A 23,596-nucleotide genomic window follows, 5' to 3' on the forward strand; every position below is an offset into this window, starting at 1 on the left:
CAACGTAATTTCGTTTTTTATTTTCATTGAAATGACCCGGAAGCAACATTGATTCTACCAGTGTGTTCCCAGTGGGTCAGTGCTAACAGGAATGTTACTTTAGTGAAGTGTATGAGCTGATTTTGCATCAAATAACCACTGTGGCGGTGTAGAGACTTTCATATTTGAGTTCCTCCCGTACATTTCCATTGAAATCTCTTGAGAAATACACCAGTTAACATAGAGACTTACTTCTTGGTATAGCATAACCTTTGTGCATACATTACTTTTTAAGTCAGTGTAGTGTTTGAGACACAGACTCTGTGGACTAAATGGCTTGGGTTTGGGATCACATCTCCATTAAACCTCTTAAGGAAAACACCAGTTAAAAAAGACTTACTGATATCATGTTAGTGTAGCGTATGAGACTCTCTATGTGGACTAAATGTATTATTCACACTTTCGTGACAGGCTGCATAATTAAATAAGCGGGGTTGGCTCTGTTAATTGGCTGTGGGCTTGGAGGGGGCTGTGCATGTGGGTTAACACCAAGGTATTGTTGTTTATGTTGGTCTCCACTGCATTGGTGCCCCACATAAAAAGCATGTGTGGAGAAAACCTGGGAGTGCCTCCCTGGCGTCGGGATTGGAAATGGCCATGTTCCCATTCATCCACGTCGAATATAGTGGTGTAGGGATCAGTACACGGGCATACGCACACACATCGGCACACAGTCACATACGTAATACACACACAGGTTGGTCGTTCCAATGTTTCATTTTAAAAGCTTGTTATATTAAATGCAGTGCCCTAGCTTTAAGATAAACAACATGGAAAATGTAATGAATCTGATTTTTTTAATGAATAAGGAAATGTCCCACGTCACTTTTTCTAGGAACATTTGACCCCATTCAACCCCATTTAACGTTTTCACCATCATTGTCAAGCCCAGGTTATTTTGTTGCTTTGACAAAGTCATTTCTGTAGATAGTTATTTGTCCCTCATTTTAAGGTCAACCCTGTCACATAGACTGAACTATAATTTGAATATGGTGAAACTATTACTTTTTTAATGATTTTTTTCAAAAGAAACATTGAACATTCAAATCATAGTGAGAAAGCAGGTGAGCATTTTCTGGTGTTTTGTGGTAGAAAACTGAGAGAGTCGACCATAACATGTTACCCATAGTTGATGGTCTAGAAAAGAGTTAAGTTTTTTTTTTAAATGTGTTAAGCTTGCATTCAATTGCCCCTCCTTGCTGCACTTCCATTCCCCCTGTCACAAGGGGAGCTATGGCTGATTTAAAATGAAATAATCAAACATTTTTCTTAATTTCACCTCTTTTATGGGGGAAAATGTTTTTTTTTAAATATTAAGTGGAACATGCTCTCTTTATGACAGAATATAAACATTTGGTGAAATAAAAGGTTTTTCTTAACAGCATTACTCCCCCAAAAGGGTCTCTCTTTGTTGAACAACCCAGGCAATACTTACAAGCCTCAATGTACAGATACACTTGCACACACATGTAACACTTACAGCTACCCATTCTGTTCCACACACATGCAGTTCCATATTCTTAGACAATGATTTCTGTGTTTCTCTCTGTTTCTATCTCACAGGGATATCAAACCAGATAACATCTTGTTAGATGAGCAAGGTGAGAATGCCTCTTCTTAGAGCTGACTTTATCTTGTACTCATTAGATGTCTATGATGTGTGTGTGTGTGTTTTACCTTTGTCACATGCTTTATGAAGGCTCGTGTAGGCCATTTGAGTGACATTGTTGTTCATGTGCGTGTGTACAGTATGTGTGGTAGAGAAGGAGAGAGAGGGAGAAAGAGAAAAATGTTCCTATGTACAGTAAAGCGAGCTTCTGAGAAGGAAAATGGTCCAAGGTGACAGATAGGACACACAGTCATGACTCTGCAGGATGTTACTGTAGGTATCACCACAGTAATGGGGTCAGCACTCATGCAGAATGGCCAGAATGTGTGTCTCACACCCCACCATGCTTTGAAGACAAGGACACACTAGTCCTCTTCACTACTGTGGTCTGTAGACATCAGCTCTTACAGTAAAATGCTCAGGCAGACTGCTTCAAGTCTTTTTTAAATATATATTTGTAATGTGTTTTATTGTTTTAAGGACAGTGACAGGCAGAAGGTAGAGACTGAGACAGATACAGAGGGAGACTGGGAGTAGGGGCCGAGGCAGGATTCATAACCCTGTCGCCAGCGGGTATATGTGGAGTCGCCAGCGGGTAGACCAGACTCCGGCAAACAAATGTCTCGTTGACACACTGAATCGTGTTTTTACTAAGCTATTTGTGTTTTGTTTTTGTTTGTCAGTTAGTTAGTCAAAGTTAGTCAGAGACAACAAATTTGATTTCGATTACATCAGGTAATAAAGAGAGAACGCCTACTCAAGTTCAGACAAAAATAGATACCGTAGCTTTAAGTTTCTTTTGGATCGTTTTGTTTAAAGAAAGAAACATGTTTTTGGGAGTTTTATGGATGTGGTGTTACAGTATATTTGAGTTTGGTTCTAAGGAGCGCTGTCTTCCCAGGCCACGCCCACCTGACAGACTTCAACGTTGCTACAATAATCAAGGATGGAGAGAGGGCCACGGCCTTAGCTGGAACCAAGCCCTACATGGGTAAGACTTTTTAAAATTTTATACCTGTTATTCCTTCAGCCCTTGGAAACCTTTGTCACTAGCCTGGACCCAGATCTGTTTGTACTGTCTTCCTGTCCTATGGTCCTAGTCACGACTATGACGAGACTGATCTGGAACCGTATCACTAACATACTGTGTAAATATCCATTCGTGTTTGATGGTCTCGTGTAGGTGTAGCCTAGCTGACTGACTCTGTCTGTGTTGTATCTCCTCCAGCCCCAGAGATCTTCCAGTCCTTTGTGAGCGGGGGGGTGGGGTATGCCTTTGAGGTGGATTGGTGGTCACTCGGCGTGACGGTTTTTGAGGTGCTGCGTGGATGGGTAAGGATAGGCATTATGGGAAGTGGAGCTGTTCTTGAGTAACGAAAACTGAAGCTTACTGTATGTGGTTAATACTATCTTCTTTCCATTTCTCAGTCTGTCTATGCTTTCTTCCCCCTCTCTCTCTCCCCCATCTCTCTCTTACTCTCTCTTCCTCTCTCCCTTACTCTCTCTTCCTCTCTCCCCCTTCCCTCGCTCTCTCCCTCTGTCAGAGGCCCTATGAGATCCATGCCAGTAACTCAGTGGAGTCTTTAATGCAGCTCTTCAGTACAGTCAGTGTGCAGTACAACTCCACCTGGCCCAAGGATCTGGTCCATCTCATGAGGAAGGTAAGTGGGGAGGGGAAGTGGAAGGGGGAAGGAGAAAGATGAGCGGAGGGGATTTCGATGTTTGATTTATTACAATCCCCATTAGTCGATGCCAATAGCAACAGCTAGTCTTACTGGGGTCCAAGAAGAGCGGCGAGCAGAGGAAAGGAGAGTAAAAGTGAGGAGAGGAGATGAGGGGCAGAAGTGGAGAGATGGGCTGCTGTAGAGGGGAGAGTTGTCAGGGGAAAGTCTACAGTGGAAAGTCTACAGTGGAAAGTCTACAGTGGAGTAGAGAGTCGAGTCAGTGGTCAGAAGACATTGGGGGGGGCTCACAAAAGTAGTTGAGGTGAAAGTGGATGGAGGGAGAGTTTCCTGAGGCCGAGGGGAACAGAGGGAGAGATTTAGAGATATAAGGACGATGAGAGACAAATGGAGTGGCAGGGAGTCAGAGTAGTGAGGGACTACTCTCTAATCTGTGCGTGTCTGCTCCAGTCAGAGCCAACGAGGCTCCAGGGCGATGGCATCTGTATCTTCCGCTTGGCTGCGGATCGATTACCATGTCTGAACCCCACCTAGACGGACCTAACCAGCCCTCTGGGAGAAATGACTCGTCTGAATTTTCAGAGTGGGAGAGATATGGTTAACATGGCAACCGAACTACATCCCAAAATCATTTCTCCTAGGTTTATGTTAAGCTATCCCACGGCGAAACTTAACAGCTGTTCTATTTCAAATAATTGTTTCGATGTCTCACAAATGGGGATTCACTCTAGAAGATTCACTAACTGAAGAACCAATCACAGCGTCTGTTGGAGAAGCTCTCCTCAGTGCGACTAGATCACTGTCTCCTACTGAACTGTTCTCAGGCGAAACCGTGAGGTTAAAGCTGCAGAACATAGGACCTCAGCTCCTGTTGATAGTGTTGAGTACTGACCGAGAGGAAAGTTTTGCTTAGAGTATAAATAGTTTTCTACTCCTCAGTCTCCGGTGGTAGCTAGCGTCACAAGCAAGCCCCAGGTAGTTGAGCCGTCACTGGCCAATGACCTCATGCCCAATGCTGCATCACAGGCCGACACTTCTCTTCCTGGGAAGACAGAGCGCATTTCCCTCTCCATCTTCCAGATGTTTTACGTGTCTGCTGCACATTCATTAGAGGAGCCATTGACGGATGTAGAGAGGGCAACGCACTGGCACCAGGGTTTTTACGTGGCAGGTAGAGAGCATCACACTGGCACCAGGGTTTTTACGTGGCAGGTAGAGGGCATCACACTGGCACCAGGGTTTTTACGTGGCAGGTAGAGGGCATCACACTGGCACCAGGGTTTTTACGTGGCAGGTAGAGGGCATCACACTGGCACCAGGGTTTTTTACGTGGCAGGTAGAGGGCATCACACTGGCACCAGGGTTTTTACGTGGCAGGTAGAGAGCATCACACTGGCACCAGGGTTTTTACGTGGCAGGTAGAGAGCATCACACTGGCACCAGGGTTTTTACGTGGCAAGTAGAGGGCATCACACTGGCACCAGGGTTTTTACGTGGCAGGGAGAGGGCATCACACTGGCACCAGGGTTTTTACGTGGCAGGTAGAGGGCATCACACTGGCACCAGGGTTTTTACGTGGCAGGTAGAGGGCATCACACTGGCACCCGGGTTTTTACGTGGCAGGTAGAGGGCATCACACTGGCACCAGGGTTTTTACGTGGCAGGTAGAGGGCATCACACTGGCACCAGGGTTTTTACGTGGCAGGTAGAGGACATCACACTGGCACCAGGGTTTTTACGTGGCAGGTAGAGGGCATCACACTGGCACCAGGGTTTTTACGTGGCAGGTAGAGGGCATCACACTGGCACCAGGGTTTTTTACGTGGCAGGTAGAGGGCATCACACTGGCACCAGGGTTTTTACGTGGCAGGTAGAGAGCATCACACTGGCACCAGGGTTTTTACGTGGCAGGTAGAGAGCATCACACTGGGTTTTTACGTGGCACATCAGGGGGTTTTTACGTGGCAGGTAGAGGGCATCACACTGGCACCAGGGTTTTTACGTGGCAGGTAGAGGGCATCACACTGGCACCAGGGTTTTTACGTGGCAGGTAGAGGGCATCACACTGGCACCAGGGTTTTTACGTGGCAGGTAGAGGGCATCACACTGGCACCAGGGTTTTTACGTGGCAGGTAGAGAGCATCACACTGGCACCAGGGTTTTTACGTGGCAGGTAGAGGGCATCACACTGGCACCAGGGTTTTTACGTGGCAGGTAGAGGGCATCACACTGGCACCAGGGTTTTTACGTGGCAGGTAGAGGGCATCACACTGGCACCAGGGTTTTTTACGTGGCAGGTAGAGGGCATCACACTGGCACCAGGGTTTTTACGTGGCAGGTAGAGAGCATCACACTGGCACCAGGGTTTTTACGTGGCAGGTAGAGAGCATCACACTGGCACCAGGGTTTTTACGTGGCAAGTAGAGGGCATCACACTGGCACCAGGGTTTTTACGTGGCAGGGAGAGGGCATCACACTGGCACCAGGGTTTTTACGTGGCAGGTAGAGGGCATCACACTGGCACCAGGGTTTTTACGTGGCAGGTAGAGGGCATCACACTGGCACCCGGGTTTTTACGTGGCAGGTAGAGGGCATCACACTGGCACCAGGGATTTTTCGTGGCAGGTAGAGGGCATCACACTGGCACCAGGGTTTTTTAACAGTGCAAAACCCCCAGCCGACACAGCAGGCTGCGAACCCACCACTTGGTTCCCCTTACAGAGGCCGACAGTGGGGTGATGTGGTCCTTCGCTGCTACCGCATCCAGGTCCCATCCACCTGATTCCCCTGGGAAGAAGGGTCACCTGACCTAGGGGTGCGTTCCCAGCTGTAGAGAGGGGCAGCAAACAAGTCACTACATGTTCTGGCCTGCCCCCAAGTGTCCCCCGTGCCACAGCTCTCCTTCAGCGCATTCACAAGCACCTGAGGCAAAAAGGCAAATGATCATTCACCCCATTCTGGACCTACTTCAACAGCTATCTGAGAAAGTACACGTTTCGTATTCTTACGCTCAAAGTGCTGTCTCGCTCTATTCGTCGAGGCGATGTTACTCAATGCTTATTTTCACATAAGTATTCTGCCAGCACACGGGAAGTTTCTCAGGTTTTCCTTTCAAGGCACAGCCTGCGAATACCTCGCTGTCCCCTTCGGGCGAGCACTAGCTCCACAAACGTTCAGCAAGTGTGTGGATGCAGCCCCAACACAGGAGAAAGCGGTATGCGACATGACTTCCCTTTTAACCCATCTCACCGGCCAAACGTTAGCCTATTATCATGGAAGAAGATGACTGAAAATTCGTCATTGGCTTTATTACTCTGATTGGTTAGAGATGACTAAATCGCTGATTTGTACAACACCGCTCATTTTGACGTCACCACAAACAACTTCAGTCTCAGACTGAAGTATGTAGCGAATGATAGAGCAGCAGATTAATTCAGTTTGAGTTGTCAGGCAAGGATTCTCTCTTTCATCGGGCTACGCTATTGGACAACCACATCACGTCGTTCCGATAGTGCCTCTCCCACTCGGTCACGCTCAAAACCTGCCTCTGAGTGCTGGGATTGATTGCGTCCCCCATCTCAGTTGTACCGCTAGGACTACTGAGAATAGAAGAGAGCTCACCTCTTCCCGTTATGCGCAACTCATTTCCTGGGTGTACTGAATGTAGGAGTAGACTTATTGTCCAGAGGGAATCCACTTTACGGGGATTGGAGACTCCATCCCCAGGTGGTGAACCAGATCTGGGAGATACACGATCTAGTCACTGTAGATCTCTTCGCATCGAACAAAGACACACACACTGTCCGTTGTTCCTAGCAGGAGATGCACCACTGGGGTTGGACCCACTGACACCTCCTTGGCCAAGGGTGATGATTTACGCTTTTCCTCCTCTCTGCTTGATACTCCCCACTCTGGACAGAGTGAGGGAACAAGGCGTATCCCTCCTCTCGATAGCCACTCGATGGCCATGGAAGCTCAACTCTCCTGCTTTACAATAAGCCCAGGCTGCTACCATTAGGATCTTTTGATCCAAAGTGAATAAAGATGTTTTCCACCCTCACCCAGAAATGATGGCCCTCTGGGCCTGGCCCGTGAGAGGATGCGACGGGCTTGCCAATCGGAATCATTGAGACTATCCAGAGTTCAAGGGCCTCTTCGACACGCTCACTGTATGGAAACAAGTTGTGCGTTTTTGAGAAGTGGTGTGAACAATAGCCTTCAGATAATTCCTTACCGATGCTCAGTATCCAAGGTTTTATGCTTCTTGCAGGACATTTTAGGCAGAGGGAAGACATTTTCATTTTCCACTGGTTAAGGTCTATTTAACTGCTATCTCGGCCTGTCATATAGGCTTGGACAGTAACATAGTAGGGATACGCCCTCGGTTATGTCGTTTTATGGAAGGGAGCGCGTTGCTTCTGCCCAGTTTCCAAGCCTTTAGCACCATCTTAGGACCTGTCTATTGTGCTTGAGGCAATTTTGCAGCAGCCTTTTAAGCCGCTGGATAGTGTGGAGATGAAATATCTCTCCTTTAAAACAGCTTTAGTGACTGACCTTACATCAGCAAAGCAAGTGAGTGACCTGCATGATTTGTCAGTCCACCATTCGTGCCTACAGTTTGCCCCGTGTTATCCAAGGTAACATTGTTACCCATCCCCGCCTTTATGCCTAAGGTCAGAGGCAATTAAAATGGTCTCTTCTTAGAGCTTATGGCTTTCCAGCAGCCACCTTTCACTTCTACGGAAGAAGAGCGTCTCCACCATTTATGTCCAATGCTTTGAAAGAACGAGAGCATGTCGAAAGAGTGACCAACTCTTCGAGTGGGCCCCTCTCTTGTCAACAGCTATCCCATTGGACAGTGGAGGCTATTGTATTGCCTTATAATAGCAAGGGTTTGCAGTCAGGGTTGAAGAGTAACTGATAACAGGTACCGTTTTCTTGTAATCAGTTATGTTTACAGGCAAAAATATTGTATTCAGATTACATATACTTTTGAAAAACTAGATGATTACTTTTGGGATACTTTTAGATTCAAGATACATTATGACACCTTTCTGTTTTCTCAATGACATTCAATTCAGCATTGGAAAAAGGCACAAATTTAAGTTTGTTCGTCCTGAGCGAGTCTGACCGCAAGTACAAGACCACTATGATGACATGTCAAATGCGTTTGATGGATGCTTTTTGTCTTCTTCTGATGCCTCTTAAGGGGAAAGTAATTCAAAAGTAACTGAAAGTTATCAGTTTATCTTACTGAGTTTGGGTAATCCAAAAGTAACTTTACTGATTACAATTTTGGACGTAACTAGTAACATAACTATAACTAGTAGTTGTAACGGATTACATTTAGAAAGTAACCTACCCAGCCCTCATTCCACCAAAGGTATGGTTACCTCTTGGGCACTGTTCAAATGCATCTCTTAGCAAGAGATTTACAATGCGGCATGTTGGGCCACCCTGGTTTTGTGATAATGTGAGTGAGATGACTCACTGTATTTCCATGCTCGCAAGGAAGAGAGGCATGAGTTTTTAAACTTTGTTTCCATTGAACATGCCATACAAATAAAGGAATTATATTAAGAGTGCCTTCATCCTCCTTTCATTTGGATGAGAGGCATGCTTGAGAATGACCAGAGGCGGGGCGAGTTGCGCCTTATAAGGCGGGGAGGGGCTCACCTCTTCTCCAATTTTACCCGCCTGTCTCCAAAAGATGCTGCGATTTGGTTCTTCATTTTGTGAATCTGCTAGAGCGAATCCCCATATGTGAGACGTCTATCTCATATTATCATAGAACCGGGGTTTCGTAAATACCCTAGATTTCCCTTCATTGTAGATACAATACTATTGATACAAGTTTATTGTATCCCTGACAATGATCTCAATCCTTATCTAATTAAATGTATGCTAATCGGGGTGGATCCCTGTACTGTAAGACTGTGGCTGATTTAAGAGTGCCCCCTAATGTCGATACTCCCTAGATTATTGGATCTGATTTGAACATTCAACCTGTTTAGTCACAAGCCATAAGGTTTTTCAATTCAATACGACTTCATTAATCCCTGCGGAGAAATTAGAAAGCAATGTAGTGGATAATGTAGAGGTGATAGTGTTTGAGACTTTAATGGAACTAAATGATGTATAGTATAATCTGTGTGTGTGTGTCTCCCAGCTGCTGACGGTGAACCCAGAGCATCGTTTCTCCAGCCTGTCTCACATGCAGACGGCTCCCTACCTCTCTGACATCAACTGGGACGCTGTGTACGAGAAGAAGATAGAGGCTGGCTTTGTCCCTAACGTAAGTATGGACCGTAAATCTATCACATGGGAGCATAGAATGCAGTGTGCTGTGTTTTCACCTTTTTATGGACTGTAAACACTGATTCACACTTCACACATACCGTATATAAGATTAACTACATTATCTCATCTTGTTCATTTATTCAGACACATAAACGTACACATGTAGTCTTATACATAATCCAGTCTCTCACACGTATTACATTCTGTGAAATGTCCAGTATTTGTTTCGCTGTTATTATTTCTATTATTATTTAATCCCTGTACATATCTACCTCTAATACTCCAGTATCCCTGCACATTATACATGTGGTACTGGCACTGACCTTGTATATTCATGGGTTGCAATTTGCGTCACAATATTGTTTTGAACGTTCGTTTTAGGACGGATGTTCAACTGAGCATTCTACTCAATGCATCCTCATTGGGCGCTGATGAAGATTTGGTCTAAAGTGCATTACTGTGGCTTGAAAACACATTACATTTCAAAAGAAGGCAAATAATTAGTAGGAAAACCTTTTGTCATCATTTAAATGATTGACTTTAGATGGACTTTAGATGCATTATAACGTTAGCTAGCTAGCTAAGATTAAGGGTAGACCTCCAGATTTTAGCTAGCTAACATTAGCATTGCTAGCTATTTTTTATTAACTTTGCTCGCTAATGACAACGTTGCCAGCCGTCTAAAGTATATTGACAACGTGATGATGATGGCAAAGTTGTTTCCTACTAAATGTGTCTACTTTAGCAATGGCATCGTCATCCCAAGCCCCTATAGTGTAATTTAGACTAAACAGTCATTAGCCCTGGTTCTACTTTTGAGCATCAATACTGCTGTGGTGTCTGTAGAACGTTGATAACAAAGGCAACCGACACGACCGAGGGACAGTTGTGCAACCCATAAATAGCTTCCTCTCTTATTACTATTACTTTTTTATATTGAATACTGCACTGTTGGCTAGGGTTTGCAAGTTAAGCACTTCACTGTACTGAAATAAATACATATAAATAACTATAATAAGTCTATTGAAGCCAATAAACTATGCTAGTCCATTTTATTCATGCTGTGGAGTCTGTAATATGTTTTTGTGTGCGTGGTGTTTGCATGTGTGTGTGTGTGTGTGTGTGTGTGTGGGGGGGTGTGTGTGTGTGTCTGGATTTAGGTATATAGTTATTCATTAGTGTACTGTGTATGTGTCTTGGTTCCACAGAAGGGCCGTCTGCATTGCGACCCCACCTTTGAGCTGGAGGAGATGATACTAGAATCTCGTCCCCTCCACAAGAAGAAGAAGAGGCTGGCCAAAAACAGGTCACGGGAAGCCAGCAAGGATTCCCAGTCTGTGAGTGTCACATCAACCAGTCACTACTGACTGTACCTGGGTCATGTTAATCAGAATCACTTTATTCGCCAAGTACATTTAACACATACCCAGAATTTGACTTAGGGAATAGGTGCTGCCAGCAATAGACAATGTACAAACAGAATACAGACAAGTCAACCAAATGGAAGGAAACATGGAGGGACTTCCTGAATTTGTCCAATTAGAAATGTTCTATGTTGCCCCAAAAAATGTTAAATAGTGCTAGGACAGTGTGGCAGATCTGGTTTACACCGAGGGCAGTCTGTTGCCTCCTCTTCCCCAGTTGTTATTTTTCTCCCTTCATTTCATGAATATCATGAATCTCTTTGTCTTAAAGGCCGGTTATTTTCTTACATGATTACAGTATTATAAGAAATCCACCTTATCTGTGATTGCGGCCATTATTTAACATGGATTTTAGACAATCCATATGTATGAGCTGTGCCAGGTTTTCATTGGCCAAGCCCCTCATTACGAGCACCACATTATTAAAGTCGACCTTCGGTGTTATCAAGAGTGATCTCTGGGCGCTGTAAAAGCAGTAAAGCTTGTATCTTCTAACAATAGGCCCCCATCTTACTCCGGGCCTGAGCAGTCTTCTTGTGTGCGAGGGGGCTCAGTTATTACCTAGATGATTAAATTATGAAGCCATCAGTGGTGATGTCATGCCTCCAAGTGCTTTCGGAAATATGAGCTTCTATTTTTGTCCTGTGCCAAACAACCAATTTCAGGGAACGCACACAAACATATCACTGGGCGTGATTTAAAAGAGGGAAGAAGGGGGTGTTTGTAATCTTTCAGGTCTCACTGGTGATTGATTGAGGTGAGGTTGATCTCGTACTTCATCATTGTCGACCTGTGCGGGTGATGATGATAATGGCTATTCTCTTTCCTTCACTGCCCTCAGGAGAACGACTACCTACAGGAGTGCCTTGAAGTCGTGCAGTCAGAGTTCATGATCTTCAACCGCGAGAAGTAAGACCACAAACCAAACCCTTCGCCTGGAGACAAATCAAAACATATTAATGTTAAACCTTCGTGGAATGCTTTTTTTAAAAAGTGGTATGCATGAGACTGAGATACCACCTACATAAGGACTATATGATACCTGACACACACGACGTGAATAGATATTTATAAATGTTTGTTTCACCTGACCCAAGCATTGTTAGCTCTATAATAATATACTAAGATTATATAAACGCAGAACCAATTACTGAACCTGGGAGACGAATACAAAACATATTAATATTACATCATTCTTAGCTCTGTAGTGCCATAAATGATTCACACTGCTTTACTTTTTCCACATTTTGTTGTTACAGCCTTAATATAAAATTGATCAAATGTAGATTTTGTGTCACTGATCTACACACAATACCCCATAATGTCGAAGTGGAATGTTGTTTGAAGAACATTTTTCAAATTAATAACAAATGTGAAGCTGAAATGTCTAAGTATTCAACAAATCACATAGTAAGTTTCATGGACTCATTCTGTGTTCAATTATAGTGGTTAACATACAATTATCTGTAAGGTCCCTCAATTGAGTATTGAATTTCAAGCACAGATTCAACTACAAAGACCAGGGAGCTATTTCAATGCCTCAAAGAAGGACACCGATTTGTAGATGTGTATAAAAAAAACAGACTCTGAATATCCATCTGAGCATGGTTAAGTATTAATTCAGCTTACACCCAGTCACTACGTGTCGTTCCTAACTCAGTTGCCGAAGAGGAAGGAAACTGCTCCTTCACTATAATGGTGATTTTAAAACAGTTACAGGGTTTAATTGTTGTGATATGAGAACTGAGGATGGATCAACAACATTGTAACTTAAATGACAGAGTGAAAAGAAGGAAGCCTGTTTGCAACAAAGTACTTAAGTAATCCTTCAAAGAAATGCACTTTTATTCCTGAATACAAAGTGTTATGTTTTGGGCAAATCCAACACAACACGTTACTGAGTACCACACTTCATATTTTCAAGTATGGTGGTGGCTGCATCGTGTTGTCATCAGCAAGTACGAGGGAGTTTTTTAAATTTGTATTATTATTAATTATTATTATTAATTATTACTAATTTTATTTTTGTACCCCTTTTTTCTCCCCAATTTAATTGTTTAGTAGCTACTATCTTGTCTCATCGCTACAACTCCCGTACGGGCTCGGGAGAGACGAAGGTTGAAAGTCATGTGTCCTCCGATACACAACCCAACCAACCCACACAGCGCGCATCCAACCCGGAAGCCAGCCGCACCAATGTGTCGGAGGAAACACCGTGCACCTGGCAACCTTGGTTAGCGTGCACTGCGCCCGGCCCGCCACAGGAGTGCGAACCCAGGGTCTCTGGTTGCACAGCTGGTGTTGCAGTACAGCGCCCTTAACCACTGCGCCACCCGGGAGGCCCTGTACTAGGGAGTTTTTATTAGGATAATCCTAGAGGAAAACCTGGTTTTGTCTGCTTTTCAACAGCAACTGAGAGACAAATCCACATTTAAGTAGGACAATAACTTAAAACACAAAGTCCAATCTACACTGGAGTTGTTTACCAAAACAACATTGAATAACAATGATCAACAATCAACTTGACACAGCTTGAAGAATTTTAGAAAGAATAATGGGGAAATATTGTACAATCCAGGTGTGCAAAGCTCTTAGACATACCCAAAAAGACTCCTACAAAGTATTGACTCGGGTGTGAATACTTATGTAAATTAGGTAATAAAATCTAGGGTATTGTGTGTAGATGGGTGAGAAAGAAAATCTATGCAATAAATGTTTTAACTCAGGCTGTAACACATCAAAATTTGGAATGAGTCAATGAGTCAATACTTTCTGAAGGCACTGTATATGAGGCCTCCCACTCCTCTTTCTATTCTGGTTAGGGCCAGTTTGCGCTGTTATGTGAAGAGAGTAGTACACAGCGTTGTACGAGATCTTCCTTTTCTTGGCAATTTCTCGCATGGAATAGCCTTCATTTCTCAGAACAAGAATAGACTGACAAGTTTCAAAGTTCTTTGTTTCTGGCCGTTTTGAGCCTGTAAACGAACCCACAAATGCTGATGTTCCAGATACTCAACTAGTCTAAAGAAGGCCAGTTTTATTGCTTCTTTAATCAGGACAACAGTTTTCAGCTGTGCTAACATAATTGCATAAGGGTTTTCTAATAATCAATTAGCCTTTTAAAATGATAAACTTGGATCAACTAACACAACGTGCTATTGAAACACAGGAGTGATGGTTGCTGATAATGGGCCTCTGTACGCCTATGTAGATATTCCATAAAACATCAGCTGTTTCCAGCTACATAAGTCATTTACAACATTTACAATGTCTACACTGCATTTCTGATGGGAAAGGCGGCGGGTGGAAAGCCACAAGCTCCAAGGGGGGACAATTGTAATTGCCACTAACCTTAGCGGGGTTGGGCAACAAGGTAACCTAGGGGGGAAAAGCGCTAGGGAAACTGTAGGCACGGATGGTGAACTGAAGGTGCGTGAAGGTGTAAGGGAGACCAGTAATGGCGTCGTAAAGAAGAGATATACAGTTGAAGTCTGTTTACATGGAGTCATTAAAACTTGTTTTTCAACCACTCCACACATTTCTTGTTAACAAACTATAGTTTTGGCAAGTCGGTTAGGACATCTACTTTGTGCATGACACATGTAATTTTTCCTACAATTGTTAAACATACAGATTATTTCACTTAAAAGTCACTGTATCACAATTCCAGTGGGTCAGAAGTTTACATACACTAAGTTGACTGTGCCTTTAAACAGATTGGAAAATCCCAGAAAATGATGCCATGGCTTTAGAAGATTCTGCTGGGCTAATTGACATCATTTGAGTCAATTGGAGATGTAGATGTATTTCAAGGTCTACCTTCAAACTCAGTGTCTCTTTGCTTGACATCATGGGAAAATCAAAAGAAATCAGCCAAGACCTCAGAAAACAATTGCAGATCTCCACAAGTCTGGTTCATCCTTGGGAGTAATGCCCAAACTCCTGAAGGTAGTATGCAAGGATATAAACACCATGGGACCACGCAGCTGTCATACTGCTCAGGAAGGAGACGCATTCTGTCTCCTAGAGATGAATGTACTTTGGTGCGAAAAGTGAAAATCAATCCCAGAACAACAGCAAAGGACCTTGTGAAGATGCTGGAATAAACAGGTACTAAAGTATCTATATCCACAGTAAAATGAGTCCTATATCGAGATAACCTGAAAGGCTGCCCAGCAAGGAAGAAGCCACTGCTCCATTACTGCCATAAAAAAAGCCAGAATAAGGTTTGCAACTGCACATGGGGATGAAAATCTTACTTTTGACCTCTGGTCTGATGAAACACAAATAGAACTGTTTGGCCATAATGACCCTTGTTATGTTTGGAGGAAAAAGGGGGAGGCTTACAAGCCGAAGAACACCATCCCAACCATGAAGCACGGGGGTGGCAGCATCATGTTGTGGAGGTGCTTTGCTGCAGGAGGGAATTGTGCACTTCATAAAATAGATGGCATCCTGAGAGAGGAAAATTATGTGGATATATTAAAGCAAAATCTCAAGACATCAGTCAGGAAGTTAAAGCTTGGTCGCAAATGGGTCTTCCAAAAGCACAATGACACCAAGCATACTTCCAAAGTTGTGGCAAAATGTTTTAAGGACAACAAAGTCAAGGTATTGGAGTGGCCATCACAAAGCCCTGACCTCAATCGTATCGAACATTTGTGGGCAGAACTGAAAAAGGGTGTGCGAGCAAGGAGACCTACAAACCTGACACGGTTACACCAGCTCTGCCAGGAGGAATGGGCCAAAATTCACCCAAACATTTGACCCCCAAGTTAAACAATTTAAAGGCAATGCTACCAAATACTAATTGAGTGTATGTAAACTTCTGACCCACCGGAAATGCAATGAAAGAAATGGAAGCTGAAATAAATCATTCTCTCTACTATTATTCTGACATTTCGCATTCTTAAAATAGTGGTGATCCTAACTGACCTAAGACAAGGAATTTTTACTAGGATTAAATGTCAGGAATTGTGAAAAACTGAGTTTAAATGTAAATGTATGTAAACTTCCGACTTCAACTGAATTTCAACAATACGCTTTCCTGCAGGAAACAAAAGGCTATGAAAGCCTCAAGCACAAGAGATTCCCTTGCCAGGAGTAAAAGCTTGGTAACTGGTCATATGCAAGGCACCCCCTTCATAACCCCCTGGGGCGGCAGGGTAGCCTAGTGGACTAGTGGACTAGTAACAGAAAGGTTGCAAGTTCAAATCCCCGAGCTGCCACGGTACAAATCTGTCGTTCTGCCCCTGAACAGGCAGTTAACCCACTGTTCCTAGGCCGTCATTGAAAATAAGAATTTGTTCTTAACTGACTTGCCTAGTTAAATACAAAAAATGATAAAACAACATACCGTGGGGTGTTTTCCCACCATGTTCTTGTTGAAGGTTATATGACAGGCTGGGATAGGGGCAAGGTAGACCTTAACAGTGGGAAAAAAAGCCTCCTCTCTGTCTAAAAGGTCCAGCAGAAAGCATAAAACCTTGGATACTGAGTATTGGTAAGGGATGATCTATTTTTGGACAAACCACTTCTCTAAAACTTATTTCCATACAGTGAGTGTCTAGAAGGGCTCTTAGCACTCTGGATAGTCTTAATGACTCCTGGAAGCAGGCCTGTCACATCCAGATTTAACCTCTCACAGGGTAGGCCATTGCATCCGGGTGAGGGTGGAAAATCTCTCTGTTCATCTGGTTCAGCAGATCTCTGTGTAAAGTTTTATTTGATTTCTTTCATATTTTTTAACCAGGTAGGCTAGTTGAGAACACGTTCTCATTTACAACTGCGACCTGGCCAAGATAAAGCAAAGCAGTGCAACACAAACAGCAACACAGAGTTACACATGGAATAACCAAACATACAGTCAATAATACAATAGAAAAAGTCTATATACAGTGTGTGCAAATGAGGTAGGATTAAGGAAGGTAAGGCAATAAATAGGCCATAGTGGCAAAATAATTACAATATAGCAATTAAACACTGGAGTGATAGATGTGCAGAAGATGAATGTGAAGGTAGAGATACTGGGGTGCAAAGGAGCAAAATAAATAAATTAATTACAATATGGGGATGAGGTAGTTGGATGGGCTAAGTACAGGTGCAGTGATCTATGAGCTGCTCTGACAGCTGGTGCTTAAAGTTAGTAAGGGAGATATGAGTCTCCAGCTTCAGTGATTTTGCAGTTCGTTCCAGTCATTGGCAGCAGAGAACTGGAAGGAAAGGCAGCCAAATGAGGAATTGGCTTTTGGGGTGACCAGTGAAATTTACCTGCTGGAGCATGTGTGGGTGCTGCTATGGTGGCCAGTGAGCTGAGATAAAGTGGGGCTTTACCTAGCAAAGACTTATAGATGACCTGGAGCCAGTGGGTTTGGCGATGAATATGAAGCAAGGGCAAGCCAGCGAGAGCATACAGGTCGCAGTGGTGGGTAGTACATGGGGCTTTGTTGACAAAACGGATGGCACTTTGATAGACTGCATCCAATTTACTGATTAGAGTGTTGGAGCCTATTTTGTAAATTACATCGCTGAAGTCGAGGATCAGTAGGATAGTCAGTTTTACAAGGGTATATTTGGCAGCATGAGTAAAGGATGCTTTGTTGTGAAATAGGAAGCAGATTCTAGATTTAATTTTGTATTGGAGATGCTTAATATGAGTCTGGAAGGAGAGTTTACAGTCTAACCAGACACCTAGGTATTTGTTATTGCCTCCCCCATTTCTCCTTCACCCAAATCCAGATAGCTGATGTTCTGAAAGAGCTGCAAAATCTGGACCCCTACAAATCAGCCAGGCTAGACAATCTGGACCCTCTCTTTCGAAAAATTATCTGCCGAAATTGTTGCAGTCCCTATTACTAGCCTGTTCAATCTCTTTCGTATCATCTGAGATCCCTAAAGACTGGAAAGCTGCCGCGGTCATCCCCCTCTTTAAAGGGGGATACACTCTAGACCCAAACTGCTACAGACCTATATATATCCTACCCTGCCTTTCTAAGGTCTTCGAAAGCCAAGTTAACAAACAGATCACTGACCATTTGGAATTCCACCGTACCTTCTCCGCTATGCAATCTGGTTTCCGAGCTGGTCATGGGTGCACCTCAGCCATGTTCAAGGTACTAAACGATATCATAACCGCCATCGATAAGAGACAATACTGTGCAGCTGTATTCATCAACCTGGCCAAGGCTTTCGACTCCAATCACCACATTCTTATCGGCAGACTCAACAGCCTTGGTTTCTCAAATGACTGCCTCACCTGGTTCACCAAATACTTCACAGACCGAGTTTAGTGTGTCAAATTGGAGGGTCTGTGGTCCGGACCTCTTGCAGTCTCTATGGGGGTGCCACAGGGTTCAATTCTCGGGCCGACTCTCTTCTCTGAAAACATCAATGATGTCGCTCTTGCTGCTGGTGATTCTCTAATTAAGTCATTAAAACGCAAACTTTTTTCCAAATTAACTCCATAATATCGACAGAAACATGGCAAACGTTGTTTAGAATCAATCCTCAAGGTGTTTTTCACATATCTATTCGATGATAAGTCATTCGTGGCAGTTTAGTTTCTCCTCTGAAGAAATGGAACGCGCATGGACCACGCATGGACCTGGAGATTACGCAATAATTTTGACGTAGGACACCGGGCGGACACCTGGTAAATGTAGTCTCTTATGGTCAATCTTCCAATGATATGCCTACAAATACGTCACAGTACTGCAGACACCTTGGGGAAACGACAGAAAGGGCAGGCTCATTCCTGGCGCATTCACAGCCATATAAGGAGACATTGGAACACAGCGCCTTCAGAATCTGGGGCATTTCCTGTATGAAACTTCATCTTGGTTTCGCCTGTAGCATTAGTTCTGGGGCACTCACAGATAACATCTTTGCAGTTTTGGAAACGTCAGTTTTTTCTTTCCAAAGCCGTCAATTACAGCATCTTTTCGTGACAAAATATCTTGTTTAAAACGGGAATGTTTTTTATCCAAAAATTAAAAGAGCGCCCCCTATCTCGAAGAAGTTAAACCAAAACCAAACCGGCCTCAAAAACCACCAAGTATTCTGCAAAGTGGTCATCAAAATATATTTAGTTTTGTTTAACACATGTTTGGTTACTACATGATTCCATATGTGTTATTTCACCGTTTTGATGTCTTCACTATTATTCTAAAATGTAATTAGTAAAAATAAATGAAAACCCTGGAATGAGTAGGTGTGTCCAAACTTTTGACTGCTACTGTATGTTACATGGATTTATTAGACGTTTTAAAATGGCTTGTAGGCTATGTGTGGAAGCCAGCAGATGCTAAATGTGTTTATGTTAATTAACGGTCAATTACCTTGAGACCGACAGTTATTTGCTTGACAATCACCGGCTGATGAAATTTCGTAACTGCCACAGCCCTATATGGGACTGCTCTGTGATCATGAGGGAGAGAATATTGGTTCAGCCCTGATCTAAATTAATACCCCATTCATTATTTACCAGTGTCTGAGATTGCAGCATAATTTGGAATTCTTCCTGCATGGCAAATGGAGTTTCTTTATTGCTGTAATTAATGGAGCTTGAGTTCTATTTTTACTACTTGGGCATCATTTCTGAACAGAGAGTATATCATAGTCTTTAGACTCCCACTATGTATTTTAATCACGAATTAGCTTTTTTCTCTATTCCGTCTGTCTGTGTTTGTGTGTGTGTGTTGGTGCGTGTGTCTGCATCTGTCTCTCAGGTTGAAAAAGAGTCAGGAGGAGGGTGCAGAGGGAGGGGAGTGTGAAGGAGCTGCCGAGGGGGGTGATGATGGTGATGGAGACGGATCCGGAGAGGCTGAGGGAGGCACAGAGGATGAGGATCCCGAACCCGAACCTGAGTCCTCCTCCAAACTGAGCATGTGCGGCTCGGTCTGCTCCTCTCCTGGAAGCTCCTAGCACCGCACCGCCACCTGGTGGTCTCACAGGCTGGTGTGTGTGTGTGTGTAACCATGCCTATAGATACTTTAACCTCTCCTATGTAGCCATGATGACTGTGGGAACAGGGACACACAGCAGAACAACAATACACAGCAGGACACAAAATGGCTCCCCTATTTCGTCTTCTGTAGCATCCATCGTTAAGGCATGAATGGGACTGCAGGTTCCAGAGCGGTCCTGCCCTTCACGCCCCTAGAGTAAGCGCTAACTCTCTTCTATGCAACGTACAGTATAGCATGAAGGTAAGGTATCATTACGAGAGGGGATAACAAGCAGCAGTAGCCACAGACACAGTACATGAGCCTGATGACATACAGAGCAATAGGAGCCAGGTTTAAGAGTGTAAGATATATTTTAGCAGAGCCTCCCTGCTCTTTCAACCTCGACTAGATGTAGCTCCCACTGCAAACTCACATGCTGAATTATTCAAATAGAGTTAGGCACTCTTTGTTTTCTTTGCCTGTGTAGCTCTTTCAATCCCTCTCATTCTCTCTGTGCACCCTATTCGGAACTACAATAGTACTGTTGGGTTACCTTCCCCAAATGCCTTTCATTTCAATGATAATATATAATTGTATCACACTGCCAATATACAGTGTAGTGCACATAGAAATAGGATTACTATTATATTACTATGTTCTATGTGATTCTATTTCTAAGGTAGTGCAGTGGATAGAGACTTTAAGAGGTTAATACTGTTTCCAGTCGCAGAGTGTGAGGCTTATTAGCATATAATACTGTATGGGCCATTAAGGATAAGGAGGTTTTGCAAGTGTAAATAAATCACTAGTTCAATACTGTAAAACCACTTTAAATGGTGTTGATTGTTAATCAATAGCCATTCATCACACGTAATTATATCTACATTATGCATCAGCATGCCAGTTTGATTTTCCTACAGCGATTACGCACCTCCACCAAAACATATTCCCCTACGGTGTTAGATTTCCGAACTGCGGTGTAAATGGAAGGTTTCCCTCACCATCGATCTCTGTGACTGTTGCCAAGATGCTGTTCTTCTCACACTGTTCCATTGTGGGCTATATGCTCGTACTGCTTCAGTTCTTACCTGTTAAACACAAACCTTGTCACTAACAGGGGATCAGTCGTTCTAGTCATTCTATTTCTATGGATCAGAAATGATCAACTTCTTTTGAATAGCTACATTATCCTTTAATAGACAACAATAGCTACAACCTAGTGGAATTTGACAATTGTCTCTCAAATATGATTGTCTCGATCACTTCATATAGAAAGTTATCATTGGGCAGTGTTTTGAGTTGTGTAGTTGAAACTTTCCCCTAGTAGAGACAGTGGTACATTTAAGGTGGTGCCATTTACTCTCAGCATGGGCATCTGGGAACATGTAGCATAGTCCGCCTTAAAACCCTAAGGCCTAACAAAGTAACACGTGTAAATAGACTAGCCTAACTCTCCACAGTTTTATGTGGGACTTCTTACTAAATTAACGTAAATGTTACTAAATTAAGAGTTGTATGAAGCCAAACCTTCATACATTGTACTGATCTTATTTCCAAGTGTGCAGGCACAACTTGTAGGCACATATGCCAAAGCTTTTCTACCATTTGCATAGCCATTTCTTAGGAACTTTGAGTGTGTGAATGTATGTTTCCTCTCTGTTGTGCTTAGAACCACTGTTTCTTCAGCAAGTGAAAATACTATCATTTGTATACAACCATTTTATTGTGATTATAGATAAATGAATGTTTTTTGGGAGGAATTAAATAGCATTTAATTATATAATAAAAAATCAAGATGCCTCTTAAAGGTGAGGTGGGAAAAATGCAGTTTTCCTATAAAAATAAGCGCATTAACTACAGCGATAGTGTCTCGCACCCTGCATGTACCTCTATTCAAGGTTTTATTCTGATTTTGTAGGAGAGCCAAATGCTAGGGTTTGCATGGCTTACAGTATGTGCACATGCAAGCTTCGGCCATAGAGATGGATAGAGATCTTTACTTGGCAATAATCTGTTTTTTCATGGACATTGCTATTGAGGGCTTCCTCAATTTTAAAGTAGTCAACTGGGTGGGGATTCCTATGCTTGGGAGCAATAAGTTAATAATCAGAGCATTTGCTTCTACTTCAAATTGGATTACCTGGTTGGTAAATGGCTTTAATTAAACTGTATCGATGCCATTAGTGGCCACAATAAATAAATTACACACAATATTTGGTTCAGGACTCCTGCACTGCAGGTGGTGGTAAATCACTAATATAAGCTGTATGCATTTTTTCAAACACAAAAGAAGAAGAAATTTGACCACTTCAATGGCGATGCCCATGCTCTCAGACGCTATAATGGGATAGATACCAAGATGAGTCGTCTAACTAAGTCTATGGCAGTAGCATACCTTGACTTTCGCCTCGTCCAATCAGTGTAGCCCTGCCCTGTTTGCCTGTCTATGTGATGTTTAGGTTTACTAAAAACAAGATTTACGACCTCCTACAACTGTACAAATCATTTATTCCCAGTGTTAAACGGATGGTATAATATTTTAGATTGTATGCAGTAACTTTTGACATCCCGTAGTTTGTCTTAAGAATATGTTCAAGTGCACAGGCTTTTCCTTCCTTAAATGGATGTTTTAATATGTCAGTAATTATGCTCCAATGTGGGTAAGTTAGAGTTTTATGTGCTTAGTTATGTATATGGAAAAGGTATAAGCCCAAAGGTTTGGGGCAGTTTTTAAGTATGCCCTTAGATGGTCTTGGCTATGTGAAAAGTCTTAAATTGCTGCTAAATAACATACATACATATACAGTACCAGTCAAAAGTTTGGACATACCTACTCATTCCAGGGTTTTTCCTTATTTGTACTATTTTCTTTATGGTAGAATAATAGTGAAGTAATATAATAGTGATAATAATAATAGTGGATAGTGTAGTCAGAAAAACCATCAAGCTCTATGATGAAACTGGCTTTCATGAGGACCGCAGAGGAAAGGAAGACCGAGAGTTACCTCTGCTGAAGAGGATAAATTCATTAGAGTTAACATTAGAGTTAACTGCACCTCAGATTAGAGCCTAAATAAGTGCTTCAACAGACACATCAACATCAACTGTTCAGAGGAGACTGTGTGAATCAGGCCTTCAGGCCTGGTCGAATTACTGCAAAGAAACCACTACTTAAGGACACCAACAATAAGAACAGACTTACTTGGGCCAAGAAACATGAGCAATGGACTTTAGACCAGTGGAAATCTGTCCTTTGGTCTGATGAGTTCAAATTTGAGATTTTGTGTTCCAACCGGTGTGTTTTTGTGAGACACAGAGTAGGTGAACAGATGATCTCTGCATGTGTGGTTCCCACCGTGAAGCATGGAGGAGTTGGTGTGACGGTGTGTGGGTGCTTTGCTGGTTTAGAATTGTAGAATTCAAAGCACACTTAACCAGCATGGCTACCACAGCATTCTGCAGCGATACACCATCCCATCTGGTTTGCGCTTAGTGGGACTATAATTTGTTTTTCAACAGGACAATGACCCAACACACCTCCAGGTGGTGTAAGGGCTATTTGACCAAGGAGCGTAATGGAGTGCTGCATCAGATTAC

The 23,596-nt window shown here is 43.0% G+C and overlaps 1 protein-coding gene across 1 annotated transcript in view; it reads left to right on the top strand.

Moving 5' to 3' along the window:
• LOC118369554 (serine/threonine-protein kinase 32C-like) overlaps positions 1–22,492 on the top strand; it is a 142,318-nt gene extending 119,826 nt beyond the window's left edge. The window contains exons 5-12 of the mRNA XM_035754043.2: positions 1,603–1,640; positions 2,550–2,639; positions 2,877–2,980; positions 3,193–3,309; positions 9,500–9,625; positions 10,839–10,967; positions 11,896–11,963; positions 19,781–22,492. Of these exons, the coding sequence (XP_035609936.1) occupies positions 1,603–1,640; positions 2,550–2,639; positions 2,877–2,980; positions 3,193–3,309; positions 9,500–9,625; positions 10,839–10,967; positions 11,896–11,963; positions 19,781–19,976 (868 nt within the window). The 3' untranslated portion in view covers positions 19,977–22,492. The remainder of the gene's footprint in view (positions 1–1,602; positions 1,641–2,549; positions 2,640–2,876; positions 2,981–3,192; positions 3,310–9,499; positions 9,626–10,838; positions 10,968–11,895; positions 11,964–19,780) is intronic.
• Positions 22,493–23,596: the final 1,104 nt, after the last annotated feature.

The sequence above is a fragment of the Oncorhynchus keta genome, chromosome 36, assembly GCF_023373465.1.
Source record: "Oncorhynchus keta strain PuntledgeMale-10-30-2019 chromosome 36, Oket_V2, whole genome shotgun sequence".
NCBI lineage: Eukaryota > Metazoa > Chordata > Actinopteri > Salmoniformes > Salmonidae > Oncorhynchus > Oncorhynchus keta.